Source organism: Delphinus delphis, chromosome 20 (genome assembly GCF_949987515.2).
Source record: "Delphinus delphis chromosome 20, mDelDel1.2, whole genome shotgun sequence".
Taxonomy (NCBI): Eukaryota; Metazoa; Chordata; class Mammalia; order Artiodactyla; family Delphinidae; genus Delphinus; species Delphinus delphis.
This window is the reverse complement of record NC_082702.1, coordinates 1,823,957-1,839,880: the sequence shown is the minus strand read 5'-3', so window position 1 is coordinate 1,839,880 and position 15,924 is coordinate 1,823,957. Positions and strand designations below refer to the sequence as shown.

The 15,924-nt window shown below is 41.9% G+C and overlaps 1 protein-coding gene across 10 annotated transcripts in view; it reads left to right on the top strand.

Moving 5' to 3' along the window:
- Window positions 1–15,924, top strand: part of LOC132416625 (zinc finger protein 805) — a 92,110-nt gene that overhangs the window by 60,531 nt on the left and 15,655 nt on the right. For 2 of the 10 annotated variants that reach the window (XM_060000084.2, XM_060000083.2), the window contains exon 1: window positions 15,807–15,824. Coding sequence is in view for 8 of the 10 variants with exons in the window: in XM_060000085.2 (XP_059856068.2) it covers window positions 1,842–3,472 (1,631 nt within the window). In the remaining 2 variants the exon portion in view is untranslated. Of the gene's footprint in view, window positions 1–1,841; window positions 11,197–12,844; window positions 13,278–13,455; window positions 13,609–13,718; window positions 15,825–15,924 lie in introns of those variants that run through there. The other 8 variants (XM_060000077.1, XM_060000079.1, XM_060000078.1 and 5 more) reach the window with 8 other exon arrangements.

The window sequence follows — 15,924 nt, the reverse complement described above, 5'->3', positions numbered from 1 at the left end:
AATAAATAAATAAATATATATATACACACACATATATATATATATATTTTTTTTTTTTTAAAAAGTGGAGTTACAAAGTAATACTAGCTTTTATAATTGCCCATGTATTTATCTTTATCAGGATCTCTATTTCTTGGTATAGCTTTGAATTACTGTCTAGTGTCCTTACATTTCACCCTGGAAGAATTTTCCCTTAAGAATTTCTTACAGAGCAGATCTAGTGGTAACAAACTCCTTTAGCCTTCATATATGGGAATGTCTTAATTTCTTCCTCACTTTTTTTTTTTGGCCGTGCTGAGCTGCATGTGAGATTTTAATTCCCTGACAAACCCGCACCCCCTGCCCTGGAAGCATGGAGTCTTAACCACTCGACCACCAGGGAAGTCCCTCTTCCCCCCTCTTGAAGGACAGCTTTGCTAGATACAGGATTCTTACTTGACACTTTTTGTTCGTTTTACACTTGAATATATTGAACCACTGCTTTCTGGCCTCCCAAGTTTCTGATGAGAAATCTGCTGATAATCTTATTGAGTGCCCCTTGTATGTAACAAGTTGCTTCATGCTTGCTATACTCTATCTTGGGCTTTCCAAAGTTTGATTGTAATTTTCTCAGTGTGAGTCTCTTTATTTTTCTTGGAATTCATTGAGCTTCTTGGATGTTTCATCAAATTTGGGGAGTTTTCCGCTATTTCTTCAAATATTCTCTCTGACTCTTTCTCTCTCCTCTTTCTGGGACTTCCCTAATGAGTATGTTGATTCATTGGGTGTATCACAGGTTCCTTAGGCTCTACTCACTATTTTTCAGTCTTTTCTTTTTTTCTGTTTCTTAGACTCAATATTTTCCATTGTCCTGTCTTCAAGTTTGCAGATTATTTCTTCTTCCTGCTCAAATTTTTCTTTGAATCCCTCTAATGAGTTTTTCATTTTAGTTACTGAACTTGTTGCTCCTGAATTTCTTTTTCATTTCTTTTCTCTTTTTTTGTTTGCCGCGCCACATGGCTTGCGGGATCTTAGTTCCCTGACCAGGGATCGAACCTGGGCCCCCTACAGTGAGAGCATGGACTCCTAACCACTGGACCACCAGGGAATTCCCTCTTTTTCATTTCTTTTTAGGTTTTCTTTTTTTGTATTGATGGTTCCATTTTGTTTTTACCTAGTTTTCTTGACTTTCTCTGTATCTTCCTTTAGCTCCTTGAGCTTTTTTAAGATGGTTGTTGTAAATTCTTTGTCCAATAGGTTTGCATCAGATGTTTTTTAGGAACAGATTTTGGAGAGGTTCCAAACATAAGCTACTATGTCCTCAGACTTGTTAGCCTCCTGGCATTGATGTATGGCAATATATGCATGAAATATTGCCAACCTAAGAATTTCACCAAGTCTCATTACATAAGCACAACTGATTAAATCAGTGCCTGTATGACTCAGTCTCCTGCCCTCCTTCTGTTTCTGGAGGTCTAGTTGTTATCTTATGGCTTAAAACCCCAACCTTCTGATCACATAGTTGGGCTTTCAGGCTTTGCACTGAGTCATCTCTTCACCATGAACTCTCTGTGAGCCCAGATGAGTTACTTATTTGCATAACTATCCAGTCTGGAATTGACCATGTCTTTTTCCAGCCCCCTGTCCTCTCACCCAGCTAGTTCTCTGGGTCTCCCTTTCAAGGTGTCAACAGTCCGAGGATCAGGAAAGAAAGAAATTGTTATCCTGGGATTCAGAGGTCGGGAAACGTGGCAGACACAGAGACACTATTTCCATCTTCATTTTTTTCACTGAAATACTGATTTTCTTTCTTCCATGTTGGCATTATTAACAGATCTTTTTGTGTATTGAATTTCTTTCAGGTGACAAAGGAAAGCCCAAGACCACAGAACCTACAACTTGTGAGCCAGCCCTGTCTGAGGGAGTCTTATTCCAGCAACAACTAATACAAAGAGTTTCAGAGGACTCCCAGTTGGGCCAAATCAATGATCAGGAAGGATCACTGGAAATGCAAGAAGGACACTTGAGACCAGAGATAGAACCCCAGAAGGGCAAGCTCCCTGGGAAACCAAGCTCTGAATATGGCAGCTTAGGGACACCTGGTGGTGTGTGTTCAAAGATTGTAGAGGAGCCAGTCCCTCCAGGAAGTGCTGTCCATGACCATGACTCATGTGGATCTGGTAATGATCTCATGATTCAGGAAGAGGAAAGTATTTTTAAATGCAACGAATGTGGGAAAATTTTTAATAAGAAACGCCTCCTTGCTCGACATGAGAGGATTCACTCTGGAGTGAAGCCCTATGAATGCACAGAGTGTGGGAAAACCTTTAGTAAGAGCACTTATCTCCTTCAACACCACATGGTCCACACCGGGGAGAAGCCCTATAAGTGCATGGAGTGTGGCAAGGCCTTCAACCGCAAGTCACACCTTACACAACACCAGCGGATTCACAGTGGAGAAAAGCCTTATAAATGCAATGAATGTGGAAAGGCCTTCACCCACCGCTCCACTTTTGTTTTGCATAACAGGAGCCACACTGGAGAAAAACCCTTTGTGTGCAAAGAATGTGGAAAAGCCTTCCGAGATAGGCCAGGTTTCATTCGACACTACATTATCCACAGTGGTGAGAATCCGTATGAGTGCTTTGAATGTGGCAAGGTCTTTAAACACAGGTCATACCTCATGTGGCACCAGCAGATTCACACTGGGGAGAAGCCCTACGAATGCAGTGAATGTGGGAAAGCCTTCTGTGAGAGCGCAGCCCTCATTCACCACTATGTCATCCACACTGGGGAGAAGCCCTTTGAGTGCCTCGAGTGTGGGAAGGCCTTCAACCACAGGTCATACCTCAAGAGGCACCAGCGGATTCACACTGGGGAGAAGCCCTATGTGTGCACTGAATGTGGAAAGGCCTTCACCCACTGCTCCACTTTTATCTTGCATAAACGGGCCCACACTGGAGAGAAACCTTTTGAGTGCAAAGAATGTGGGAAAGCCTTTAGCAATCGGGCAGACCTCATTCGGCACTTCAGCATCCACACTGGAGAGAAGCCCTACGAGTGCATGGAGTGTGGGAAGGCCTTTAACCGCAGGTCAGGCCTCACCAGGCACCAGCGGATTCACAGTGGAGAGAAGCCCTATGAATGCCTCGAGTGTGGGAAAACCTTCTGCTGGAGCACAAACCTCATTCGACACTCCATCATCCACACTGGAGAGAAGCCCTATGAGTGCAGTGAGTGTGGAAAGGCCTTCAGTCGCAGCTCATCCCTCACTCAGCATCAGAGGGTTCATACTGGGAGAAACGCTGTCAGCGTGACAGATGTGGGAAGAACCTTCACAAGTGGGCAATCCTCAGTCAATCTTCAAGAACTCCTATTGGGGAAAGACTTTTTGCATGTAACCACTGAGGAAAATCTTTTGCCAGAGGAAACATCTTACTCAGAATCTGATCATTCATACCAAAGAGAAACACCACAATTTTCTTCCCTGTGAAAATACCTATTGCAGGATATCAGTTGTCATCTAAAGAGTCATATTGGAAATTGACCCAACCTAGAGCCTTACTCTACATCTGAGAATTCATCAAAGAGAGAGACCCAGTGGTTATTATGCACTTAGGAAAACCTTCAGCTACATCTTTCTTCTTAGTTTACACTTCAGTGTTATCTCAGGAATTTTTTTAAAAAAGAAGGGAGAGACTTAAAATAGAAAATGAACTACAAAATGTTTCTTTCAGACTTCCTTGCCAAGCTATGGCACTTTGTCATTGATTCCTTAGTTAATTGGCAGGAGGAAAGTTTTGTTTCCATGGTAAAGAACCTAGACTCTATGTGTCTTGTATATACATTCATTGCTATCCAGTTTAAAGAGAGTTAGACAGGTCTGAAAACTTTCATTGAACATCTCCTTTGTTCTAAAACATTGTCTCTATTCTTAAGGACCTTAATTTTTTGGTTTGAGCCATCAAATGCCTTTATATTTAAGGAGATAAGAATACACATATGAATGGGCACGTTCTGTTGAACCATTTTAGACTATTTAGGCTTTGATTCTTTAAAAACAAACCTTTTCTTCATGTGGTTTTAAAGACCTAATACTCAGACTTTTTCTTGGTCCTGTACTATTATTGGTTTACTAATTGCTCTAGTTATGTGGTAAATCTTTTAATCGGGTAAAGTGAGTCTTCTGTCTTCAGTCTTCTTATTTAAAACTGATTAACATTCCTCGTTACTTTGAATTTCCATGTAAAATTTTGGATAAGCTTGTCTGTTTTTACCAGAAAAAAAAGCTGTATTGAATTTTGATAGAAATTAAGTTAAATTGGTAGATTTATTTGTTGAGAGTTGGCATCTTTGTTGTTTTGAGTCTTCCAATTCATGAAAACATTATGTCTGTACATTTATTTGATATGGCTTGATTTACTTCATTACTATTTTATAAGTTTCAGTAATAGGTCCTGTACAATGTTTTTAAGATTTATATACAGGTGTTTTTGTTTTTTGAGTAATTATAAATGGCATTGATTTTTAAACTTTGAATTTCCACACAGTCTTTGGTAGTATACAGAAATGTGTATATTTTTCATATTATTTTGTTATCCTGCAACCTTGCTGTTTCTTTTGATAGAATGCTTGGGATTTTCTACATAGAAGTATCATCTGCAATTAGAGACAGTTTTACTTCTTCCCATCTGTATACCTGTTATTTCCTTTTCTTGTCCTACTGCACTAGCTAAGATTTCCAATATGATGTTAAATACTAGTAGTGAGAAAACATGTTCTTGCCTGGGTCCTGATATTAGGGGAAAAACATTCCGATTTTCATCATTAACTATGGTGTTAGTTGTAAGGTTTTCTTCATAGAGTTTTCTTTATCAAGTTTAGAAAGTTTCCCATGTTCCTAATTTACTGTGTTTTTTTGTTGTTGTGAATGAGTGTTGAACTTTGTCAAATGTTTTTTTTTGTAATCAATTGATAGAATCCTGTGTTTTTTCTTCTGTAGCCTGTTGATATGATGTATTACGTTCGAGATTTGAATGTCGAACCAGCCTTGTATCCTTGGAATAAGCCCCACTTGGTCATGGAGTATAATTATTTTTATATATTATATTACAGTATTAAATATGCTAGTATTTTGTTGAGGAAGTTTTCCTCTAATTTCATGAGTGACAGTGATATGTAGTTTTCTTTCTATATATTTTTTTCAATTGTCATTGTTTGGTTTTGGTGTCTAGGTGATTCTGGCCTCCTAACATGTGTTAACAGGTGTTGTATTATTCACAAGACAGTGTGTTGTATAGAATTGGTTTTATTTGTTCTTTTAATGTTTGGTAGCATTCTCCAGTGAACCATTTAGTCCTGGAGATTTTTCTTTTGGATGCTTTTTAATTATGTATTTATTTTATTTAATATGTATAGAACTATTCAGAGTATCTATTTCATATTGGATAAGTTTTTATAGTTTATCTTTTTCTAGGAATTGTCCCATTTCATCTAAATTTTCTTATTTGTTTAAAATATTCCTTTATCATCCTTTTGATGGCAGCAGAATCTGTACTTATAGTCCCTGTTTTATTCCTATTATTGGAAATGTGTTAACTCTCTTTTATCTTTGTCAATCTTCTTAGACATTTATCAATTTTTTTATTTCAAGGAACCAGCACTTTATATCATTTTTTTCCTCTATCTTTTCCTAATTTCACTGAATTATTATTTTTTTCTGGTCTTTATTATATCCTTTCTTCTACTTGCTTTGATAGTAGTTTCCTTTGCAGTTTCTTGAGGTGGGTGCTTAGGTTATTGATTTGAGGGGTTTTTTTTCACTTTACTAATGTAAGCATTAAGTTCTATAAATTTCCCTCACAGTACTGTTTTAGCTTCTTGTCTTATGTTCTAATTACATTTCATTCAGTTCTAAATATTTCTTTATTCGAGACTGTCTAACCCATGGATTATTTAGAAGGATGTTGTTTAATTTCCCAGTGTTTGGAGTATTTTGTGCTTTCTTCTGATTTCTTTTACGTTTGATTTGGCTATTTAAATTTTTTGAGGTTTGTTTTATGACCCAGGATATTTGATGAATGTTCAGTAAGGCTGCTTGAAAAGAGTGTGTATCCTACTGTCATTGAGTGGAGTTTGTATATGTATGTACCAGATACTGTTCATTGAGGGTGTTTTTCAGATTTTCTATATCTGCTGATTTCCTGCCTCGTATTTTTATCAACAGCTGAGAAAGGGGTGTTGAAGTCCTGCAGTTTAATTCTAGAATTGTCTCTTCCTCCTTTAAGTTCTGTCAGTGTTCACTTCATGTATTTCAAAGCTCTGTTGTTTGGTGCATACACATTTAGGATTGCTGTGTCATCTTGGTGTAATAACCCTTTTATCATTATGCTTTCTTTTTGCTCCTCTAAAATTTTTTGCTTTGAAGTATACTTTATCTGATATTAATATAGCTACTATTGAGTTTTTTGGTTAATGTTTGCATGGTTTATATTTTTCCATAATTTTATTTTCAACCTTATCTATATTGTTACATTTGAAGTAATGTAATATGTGAATATTGTGAATAGCATATACTTGGCTCATTTTCTTATATCCATCTTACTGATTTCTGTTTTAAAATTGGTATATTTAGGCCATTTAAGTTTAAAATAATTATTGATATTTTTAGGGCTTACAACTACCATTTTATGATGTTTTTGTTGCTCTGTTGTTTGGTTTTGAGGGGGTACTTTTTGTTGTTTGTTTTGCCTTCTTGTGGGTTACTTTAATGTTAGGAACTCCACTTGATATATCTATGATGTTTTTGAGTATATCTCTTGTATTTTAGTGGTTACTCTAGGTATTGTATTGTACATACATAACTTATCACAGCCTACGGTATCAACACTTTAGCACTTTGACACGTAGAAACCGTACTTCCATTGGGTACCTTTACATTCCCCATTCTTTTAATATAATTGTCTTAAGTATTTCCTTTTCATATACTGAACACCATATTGGATGATGTTCTTTTTGCTTCAACTGTCAAACAATTTTTACAAAACTCAGAAGAAGCACAGTCTGTTTACTTCTACTTTTACTCATTACATTGTTCTTTCTTCCTTCTTGAAATCTCAAGTTTCTTCCATTAACAGTTTCTTTTTAAATTTTTTGCCCCATGAAAATCTATAGCCTGTCTTTTGTTGCAGATTTTCTGGTAAAAAATGTTTTTGTTTTCCTTCATCTAAAAATGTCTTTATGTCTCCTTCATTCCCAAAGGATATTTTTGTGGGATATAAGATTCAGGGTCAGCAGTTCTTTTCTTTTAGTACTTGAAAGGCAAGTAAGTAATTTCCTTCTGTCTTCCAGATGGGAAATCTGATCTGTTTCAGTTGAGAAATCTGCTGCCATTTGACTCATTATTTCCCTATCTGTAATGTATCCTTTATGTCAAGTGCTTTGAAAGTGTTTTTTCCTTGTATATAGAGTTCAGAAGTTTGATTATGACATAACCTGCCATAAAATTTGGAGGGCTTGTCCTGTTTGGTGTTTGCTCAGCTTTTCACATTTTGTGGTGTATGCCACTTGGCAAATTTGGGAACTTTTTAGTTATTCTTCAAATAGTTTTTTCAGCCCTTTGTTCTCTTGTTCTTATTCCATAGGATTCTCAGGCTCCCATCTTTTTGTTTCCCCCAGTCTGCTTTTCTCTGTTGCTCACATTGATTAATTTCCATTGATTTCTCTTTGAGCTCACTGATTCCTTCTCTCTCATATATAATCTACTATTGAGCTTATCCAGTGAATTTTCGTTTTGCTTTTTGAATTTTTCAATTGTCTGATTTCCGTTTGGTTCTTTTACACATCTTCTATTTCTTTGCCTAGTTTATGATGCCAAAGAAGGACTCTGAGAAAACAAGCAAAACTGTGTAGTCCAAAGTCAGTGGTTCTCTGGTGGTTTATCTTGATACTGGAATAGAAATCCTGAAGTATCTGGAGGAATGGAAGACCTGCCATCTTCTGTGTTGTTATCCACAAATATTTCTCAAGAAAATAAAACTGGGCAACCTGCAGATTGTTCAGAGTTGTGTTCTCCAGGGAAGATTTGTGTGTAAAATTTCTGAGCTCTCTAAGGCTTGTTATAGCCTCAAAGGAGAATGGGCTACTCGTCTTCCAGGATCAGTCTTCCTCATTGTTGTTGAACACATTCTCCCATATTCCCTAACTTGTATAGGGCCACTGTCTTTCTTTTGTGCCTCTACTTCTTGGTCTTTAAATTCTCCCTCTGAATCCCCTTCTGTCCTCACAATCTATACCTGTGTTCCTCACCCCCAAGCACTTTCTGCCCTACATGTGTATTGAGCTCTGCCCTTCTCTTTTCTCTCACAGATACACCCTGCGTGACTGTTCTGTCCACTGCCTGTCCTCACCCCATCATGTCCCTTTCGCTCCACTGACAACTAAAGAATGACCTCCACCATGGTTGCCTGGCTTAAGCAGGTCTCACAAAGTTCCCTTTTGTCCTCTCTCCTCCTCCCGCCCTCCCATCACTGTTGGAATGCTGCCCACCTCTCTGACTTGAAGGTCCTTTCCTGGTTTCTGTGAATTCTTACCCTTCTTCAGAGAGTCTGTGTCTTTAGCCCATGTATTAAACAATGTGCTTCCCAGGATCCATCCAAGGCCATTGCTTTCTCACTTGTGATGTGTTCCATGAGTGAGTTAATTCCCACTCAATGCATTTTATACTCAGTGATCTACAGAGTTCCCCCAAATCTGTGTCTCCAGGTTGAATATTTCTCATGTCTGTTACCCTCTGTTCATACTTCCACACCTTCTGTGTATTCATATACACTGAGTTTATGCATGTGTCATTTGGCCAAGACCATCACCATAAGGATGCACCCATAATAATTCTAAGAGCAAGCAAACGTGGTATTACTGTATATCAGCCATTGTTTTGAATGTTTAAACACATCAACTCTTAACCTTTGCAACAAGTCTATGTGATAGGTAACTATCATCATTTTACAAATCAGGAAACTGAGGAACAGAAAGATTAAGGAGTTTGCCCAAAATTGTACAGTCATTACAACGTATGAGATTAGGGATTGGAGGCCATTTAGGCTGGCTGCAGAGTCCATACCCTTATCACTTTCCTAGATTCCTTCTTGTAGTATGAATCTTTGTTTTCTTGATCACTATTCATTTTTACTAAAACGGATCAAATAATACTCATTTGATCTGTAACCCCCTTTCTCATTTTATAGTACATCTTGGCCATCCTTTCAGTTTGAGTGAGAAACCAAACTCAGTCTTCAGTGGTTGCATCATCTCTTGTAACTTTGTAGGAAATAATAGATAATCTCTGAGGAAGCAGGGAGGTAGAAAAGGGCTAAGGTTGGCATTTGGTTTTAGACATTGTGTTTGAGGTGCCTGAAAAAACAATCTCAGTGAATTCCACTATCTTCTATCTTGTTGACAAAGCCAGACACCTCACAGCCATTTTTCTTTTATCATTCTCACATCCAGCCACTGTCTGATTCTGTTCACTTTACGTTTTTATTTTCCTCAGTAGACACTCAATATATGTGTGTTAGTGAATGGCCACACAGTAGTGTATTTTTATGTTTGCCTCCCTCACAGAGTTTACACAAAGCTGTGTGTATAGTTGGCACAGTATATGACTTATGTTGACCACAAAGAGAAACTATATGGGCTTTTATGGACAGATCTATAAGACTTTAAAAGTCATAAGGAATGACTGTGTTGAAAGTCCTCAAGACTACCCAGGGTTATGACTTACTAGGAAGCATCAAAGGACTCAGCATATTATACTGAACATCGAAGGTTTATGACAGCACAAGAATACAAAGCAATCTCAGTCAAGGGAAAAGATACAAGGACTGGAGTCCAGAGGAAACCAGGGACAAGCTTTAGGAATTCTGAGTGCTTAATTTAAGTTCTGTCAATGAATTATGACTGCATGTGTGAAATGTCTACTAGGGAAACTTATTAGAACCTCAGTGCCTATGATTTTTATTGGGCACTCTGTCTAGGGCATAACAGAATTCTAGACCTCCAGAAGCATAACAGGTTAGCAGCATAAGCCACCTTGTTTACACAAACAATAGGTGCACTGAGCCATTCATCATTTCTGGGAATGATAGGAAGCCTCCCGAAATCTAAGGCCTCAAACTTTAGCCAAGGGCAAACTTTGAAGCTCAAATGATAGCATGCCATATTAACTCTTCTTCACAGTGACTTAAATGATACCTAAATGTTGAGGAAGTTCAAATTTCTTTAACAAATACAGTTTGCTACAACAAGAAATAAGTCATAGCTTTGAGGTGAAGGCTTATATACATGTAAATCACTGTAACGAAAACAATCAGTTATGTCAGAGTGGAAATTCTTACATAGTGGTCAAGACTTAATTTAGTGATGACAAAATATAGAGAATGTCTTGTGAGAAAGAATCTTGCCTCTCAATAAATCTGTGTCTATTTAGGTATGTCGTCAGTGGTTTGACTTGCAAATATTCCCTTTATTTGTTTTTATTTGTACAAAGATGTAACGACCAGGTCAATGCTGTATATTTCCATTGCACATGTGTCAACAGTTTCTCATTTACTGTTTGTTCCCACTGTTGAAACTTGTAGCCTTTGACTTCAACAAAAAAAATTAAAGAACATGGGGTCATAATAATTCCTACATCATTAAATGTGCATAACTGGAGATTAAAGGGTTACAGGCTTGGTCAAGTTCATGGACCAGTCTGTGAGTTTTACTGAGATGGTATGGGAGCATTTGGTCCAGCTGGGAGGGCCCTCTACAGAGATGTGATGCTGGAGATCTGTAGGAATCTGGTCTCGGGGAGTATTTGCCTCTCCCCTTTGTACTCATACTCTGGCCCGCAGACTGCCTTTCCTGTCTTAGTTATCGGATGCTGAGGTGCCTCTGGAATGCTCAAAGACGTCATCCTTGAGTTTTGAGGGTTAAAGATTTGTGATCTGTTCACAGGTATGTTACACACCTGACAATTGAGTGGTCTAAGCTAAATTGTAAATGGGCACTATTTTCCCTTCCTTGGAGCAGTGTCAAGAGCATGGACCCTCTAGTCAGACCACCTGGTTACACTTCCTGGCCTTGTTCTAACCAGCTGGATGACTTGAAGGAAATTTCTCTCTGCTGTGATTTTTAATTTGGAGATCCGTGTATTAAACATATATTTTTTGTTGTTGTGCCCCACCCCCCTTTTTAGTCTTTTTTTAAAAATATACATTTATTTATTTATGGCTGCTTTGGGTCCTCGTTGCTGCACGTGGGCTTTCTCTAGTTGCGGCGAGCGGGGGCTACTCTTTGTTGAGGTGCACGGGCTTCTCATTGCGGTGGCTTCTCTGTTGCAGAGCACGGGCTCTAGGCACACGGGCTTCAGTACTTGTGGCACTCGGGCTCAGTAGTTGCGGCACGCGGGCTCTACAGTGCAAGCTCAGTAGTTGTGGCGCACGGACTTAGTTGCTCTGCGACATGTTGGGTCTTCCCAGACCAGGGCTCGAACTCGTGTCCCCTGCATTGGCAGGTGGATTCTTAACCACTATGCCATCAGGGAAGCCCCAAATTGGCCATTTTTATGTCACTTCCAAAGAACAGGGTGTCAGTGCGTCAAGCCAGATGTGATCTTTGACTTGCAACAAGGTAGAGAGTCATGGACAGAGTAAGGAGCAATTCCAAGGAGGGGCTGTCCAGGTGTGCAAGTAGAAAGCAGGTATTCAAGGGATGATGGTATTAGTAAGATCCCAGTTATCTCCCGTGGGATTGGTATTTTAGAGAGATTGTTCCACATGCCCTTCTCATAGACCCACACCTCTGAAAATGGCGAAAGACAAATAATTGAGGTCCCCAAATACACAGCGTGGCTTGTGGGCTCTTAGTTTCCCAACCAGGAATTGAACCTGGGCCCTCAGCAATGAGATCATGAAGTCCTAACCACTGGACTGCCAGGAAATTCCCAAGAATGCCCCTTTCAGGACTAGCCAATTCTTAGAGGTAACAAACTACTCTTAGGGGCTGTTTCTTTCATGTGTAAATTAAGCAACCCAAAGCCCCTAGTCGGAAACCCTCCTCTTTCTGACTCTTACACTTAGGAGACTATATTTCTCATCATCTAAGGGCCTGTGCCGGGCAAATAAGTCAGCCCGTATGCTCCAAAGCCTGTTGACAGTATTCAAACTAGCCAATACCAAACTGTTTATCCTACCCTGTCTTATCTTTCCTGTTGAAAACACAATAAAAGCTGTGGACCATGCTTTCTTCACCTCTCTTACCTCCTGACCTGACCCATCCTGGTCTTCCCCTCGTGGCCCTTTGTTATGTGCCCTGTCTCCTGTTTCTAGGAATGTGTGAGCATAAACTACTTCCTTCATGACAATCATTCCCATTTCTGTGTATATTAACATATCAAATTAATTCCTGGGTATATTCTAGAACACACAGGGAACATATTATGACTTCTTTACAGTGGCCTACAGGGCTCTACACAGGGAGCTTTAAAGTGATACTAGGGATGAACAGGAAGGAGCAGGTGACAGAATTCCAGGGTCAGGACACATTTTCACATTCCTTGCTAGAAAAAATCTGGCAGTCTGGGAGTCTTTTTCCACCGATAGAGACCATTCATGGTGTTTGAGGAGAGAGTGCAGAAATACTGCTTTCACTGATGCTCTGAGGCAAGTTGCTCCACACACCTGGTTGTTTGCAGGGGAAAAAAATACTACGTTACCCAGAAGGCTGAGCGCCGCGTGTTTGCGCCGATGCTGGGCCAGTGATGGCTCAGGACGGGGGTGGTTTCCTGCGGCCCGCGCCGGCGGGGGCGGGACCTCCGACCATTTGGAGAGCTGCGTCATCTATCTGTGCCGGCTGGGTCCTCCGGGGCTGTGGGTCCTGTGGCGATGGGCCGGGTGCGTTTCCCAGCCCCGAGCTGGGCAGGCCAGTGAGGAGGGTGTGTCTTACCTCCGTGTCGGTGTACTAGCCCAACACTCGCCCCGGGTCCTCCGTAACGGGAGTGTCCCGTGAGCGCCTGCCGGGGCCCCGACCCCGTCCCCGCAGCTCTGACGCGACGGCCTGGGCCTCGTGCGCATTTTGCGCCTGGGAAACTGAGGCTCAGAGTGCGACCGTAGGCCGAGGTGACCCCTCCCAACCCCAACCCCCTCACCCCTCTGCTCTGGGCAGGAGGCGGGCGGCTGAATCCTGGAGCCGCCTCTCTGGCCCCGCTCTCTCCTCACGGTCCCGTGATGGCGGCGGGGTGGTTGGACCCGGCACGGGTGAGTGGGCCATATTGCTGGCATTGCTGCTTCTCCGCTGGTTCGGAGAGGGCTCCTGGGCAGGCTGGAGGCTAAGTAAGCCATTGGGTTTCTCTTTGTCCTCGTCGTTTACTTACAACAAGTGGCGCTGACTCGTTATTTTATCCGCGGTCTTACCACAGTTTCGGGTCTCCGACAGGTGTTTCATCAGTGCGTGAAGGATGAATGATGCTTCCTTCCTTCCCGTCACACTTAAAATTCTAGAATTCCAGCTTCCCCATCCTCCCGGCCGACCTCCTCTGACCTTCCGTTCTTCCCTGGCTCACTGTTCTGCAGACACACCAACCTGACCGTAAGTTCTCTATCCCCGCGCCCCGCCCCGCCCCCAATCTTTATATTTGCACTGGCCTTTGCCTGGAGTACTGTTCCTGTATCTTTTTTTTTTTTTTGACCATGCTGCAGGGCTTGGGGGATCTTAGTTCTTCAACCAGGAATCGAACCTGCGCCCCCTGCAGTGGAAGCATGGAGCCCCAACCATTGGACCGCCAGGGAAGTCCCACTGTTCCTATATCTTTGCAGGACTTCCCTCTCACATCCTTCTGGCCTCTGCGCAGATGTCTCCTATTTGGAGAGGACTTTTCTAGCAGTTAGCTTAAAATGGCCCCTTCCTGTTGCCTGTGTTCTGGCATTTTTGTGTAGGGAACCTGGCAAAATTCCTGGTTGAATTTGTCCAGGATGCTGTGGGAGCAAAGAGAAAACAATGAGAAAAGAACCGTAATAGCCGGCCGGCCTCGATTGAGTCCTTGCTGTTAGCAGGTCGACAGGCATAATATATCACCTCATGTAATCCTCACCTTTTCAGAGCTAAGTTCTCTTATTATCACTGTTTTGTACAAGAACAACTTGAGACTCAGTGAAGTTCAGTTTCCTGCCCAAGTTCACTGCAGTTCTTTAGTAGCAGAAACTAACAACCAGTATGTCGCCACCACAGCCTGTATTTTTACCCTCTTCTCTACGAACAGTGGAGAGGGTTGCCTGGAGGTGACACCTAAAGTAAACTTTGCAAGCCAAGCAGGCTTCCTTCCGGTAGGCAGTCTTGGCATGAACCAAGGACATGGCATTTCAGCATGCGGAAGAGTGTGGACCAAATAAAAGGTATATTGGTTGTTTAAGGAACCCCCAGAGGGTCTTTGCGATTGCCAGAATCCTCCCTACTCCCCCATCTGCTGAGACGTGTCCTGGGAGGGCCAGACGTTGTGGCCGTTGGCTGAATGTTCCATCCTGCTCAGCCAGGACAGACATCATGGCCAATCAAAGGCTGTTGTTCTCCTGGCTACAGCCTCCAGTGTCCTCAGCAATTCCTATTCCCTGGTCCCTGAAGTATTCTTTCCTCCGGGATACATGCTGTCAGGTCTCAGGTAGAAAAAAGAAGTGATGGCTCATTGTGGATTCTCCCTGGGAGTCTCCAGGGTTCCCATGGCAGCAGGAGCTGGTCCAGGCCCTGCCACTTCCCAAGCAGGTACCACCACCTCAGGTGACTCTCCTGTGAGGTGGGTGATGATGAATCTGCTCCTCTGCCGACGTCTGCAGAATTATTTTCAGCAGTGGCTGAAATGAATATAACTGGGAAATTTATTTTAAATGCTTCACATCTTCATTAACTGTGGTTTTACTTTGCCAGTGGGTCATGGTTATGCTGTTAGACCTCAGACCAGAGGAACCTGCTTTTAAATCCTGCCTCTGATCACAACCCATGTCAACTTTGGGTGAACTCGTAGAGCTCCCTGGACCTCAGGTCTCCTGACTGACATGAAGATGATAATGGCATTGACCTCACCGGCTGTGGCCAGTCACCCAGTGTTTCTTTTTTCTTTAATTCTCATAACTATTATTGCTCAGTGAGAATCATTGTATTGATTCAGAAATCAACGTTCAGAGAAATTAAGCGAGGCCCCCAAGTTCACACAGCAGGCAAGTGCTGACTTTAGGACTTAGGATTCAAACCTCAAGAGTGGGTGGGACTTAAGAGCTGGGGACTTTCAGACACTTTAACAAGACATGTAAATGCCTCAGCACGAGGCAGGCACACAATGAGGACCAGTGGGTCTGGGGTACTGTTGCTGTAATTATTATTGGTATTGTTTTGTTGTCATTATTCTTTCCCATTTGTCTGACACCTTAGCACCCTTACCATTCTGTGCCTCACAGTCCATGCGGGAGGGTTCCGACCTCGTGTCATTCTCCGTCGCCTCCTGCCTAGGAGGCTTCTGTCGGCTACACTGCTGTGATCAGTCTAGAGCAGTGTCTGCCTCCTGGAATCCAGCACAGAACTCGGCCTTCAGGGGCTGTTTGGTCTCTGCATCTTTGCCATGGAGAGAGATGGGCTCTGATTCGATCAATAGCCCCAAGACCAACACAACTGCATCTGCTTGACTTTCCAGATGATTGTTACTTATGAGGACGTGGCCGTGACTTTTACCCAGGAGGAGTGGGGGCAGCTGGACCCTGCCCAGAGGACCCTGTACCAGGAGGTGATGCTGGAGACCTGCGGGCTCCTGGTCTCTCTGGGTAAGGCCTTCCCAATCCATGTGGGACCTGTCACTTGCTTCATTCCACCCTCTGGCTCCAGGCCTGGTGGTTGAGAAGCCCTCTGTAGCCCATCTACCCC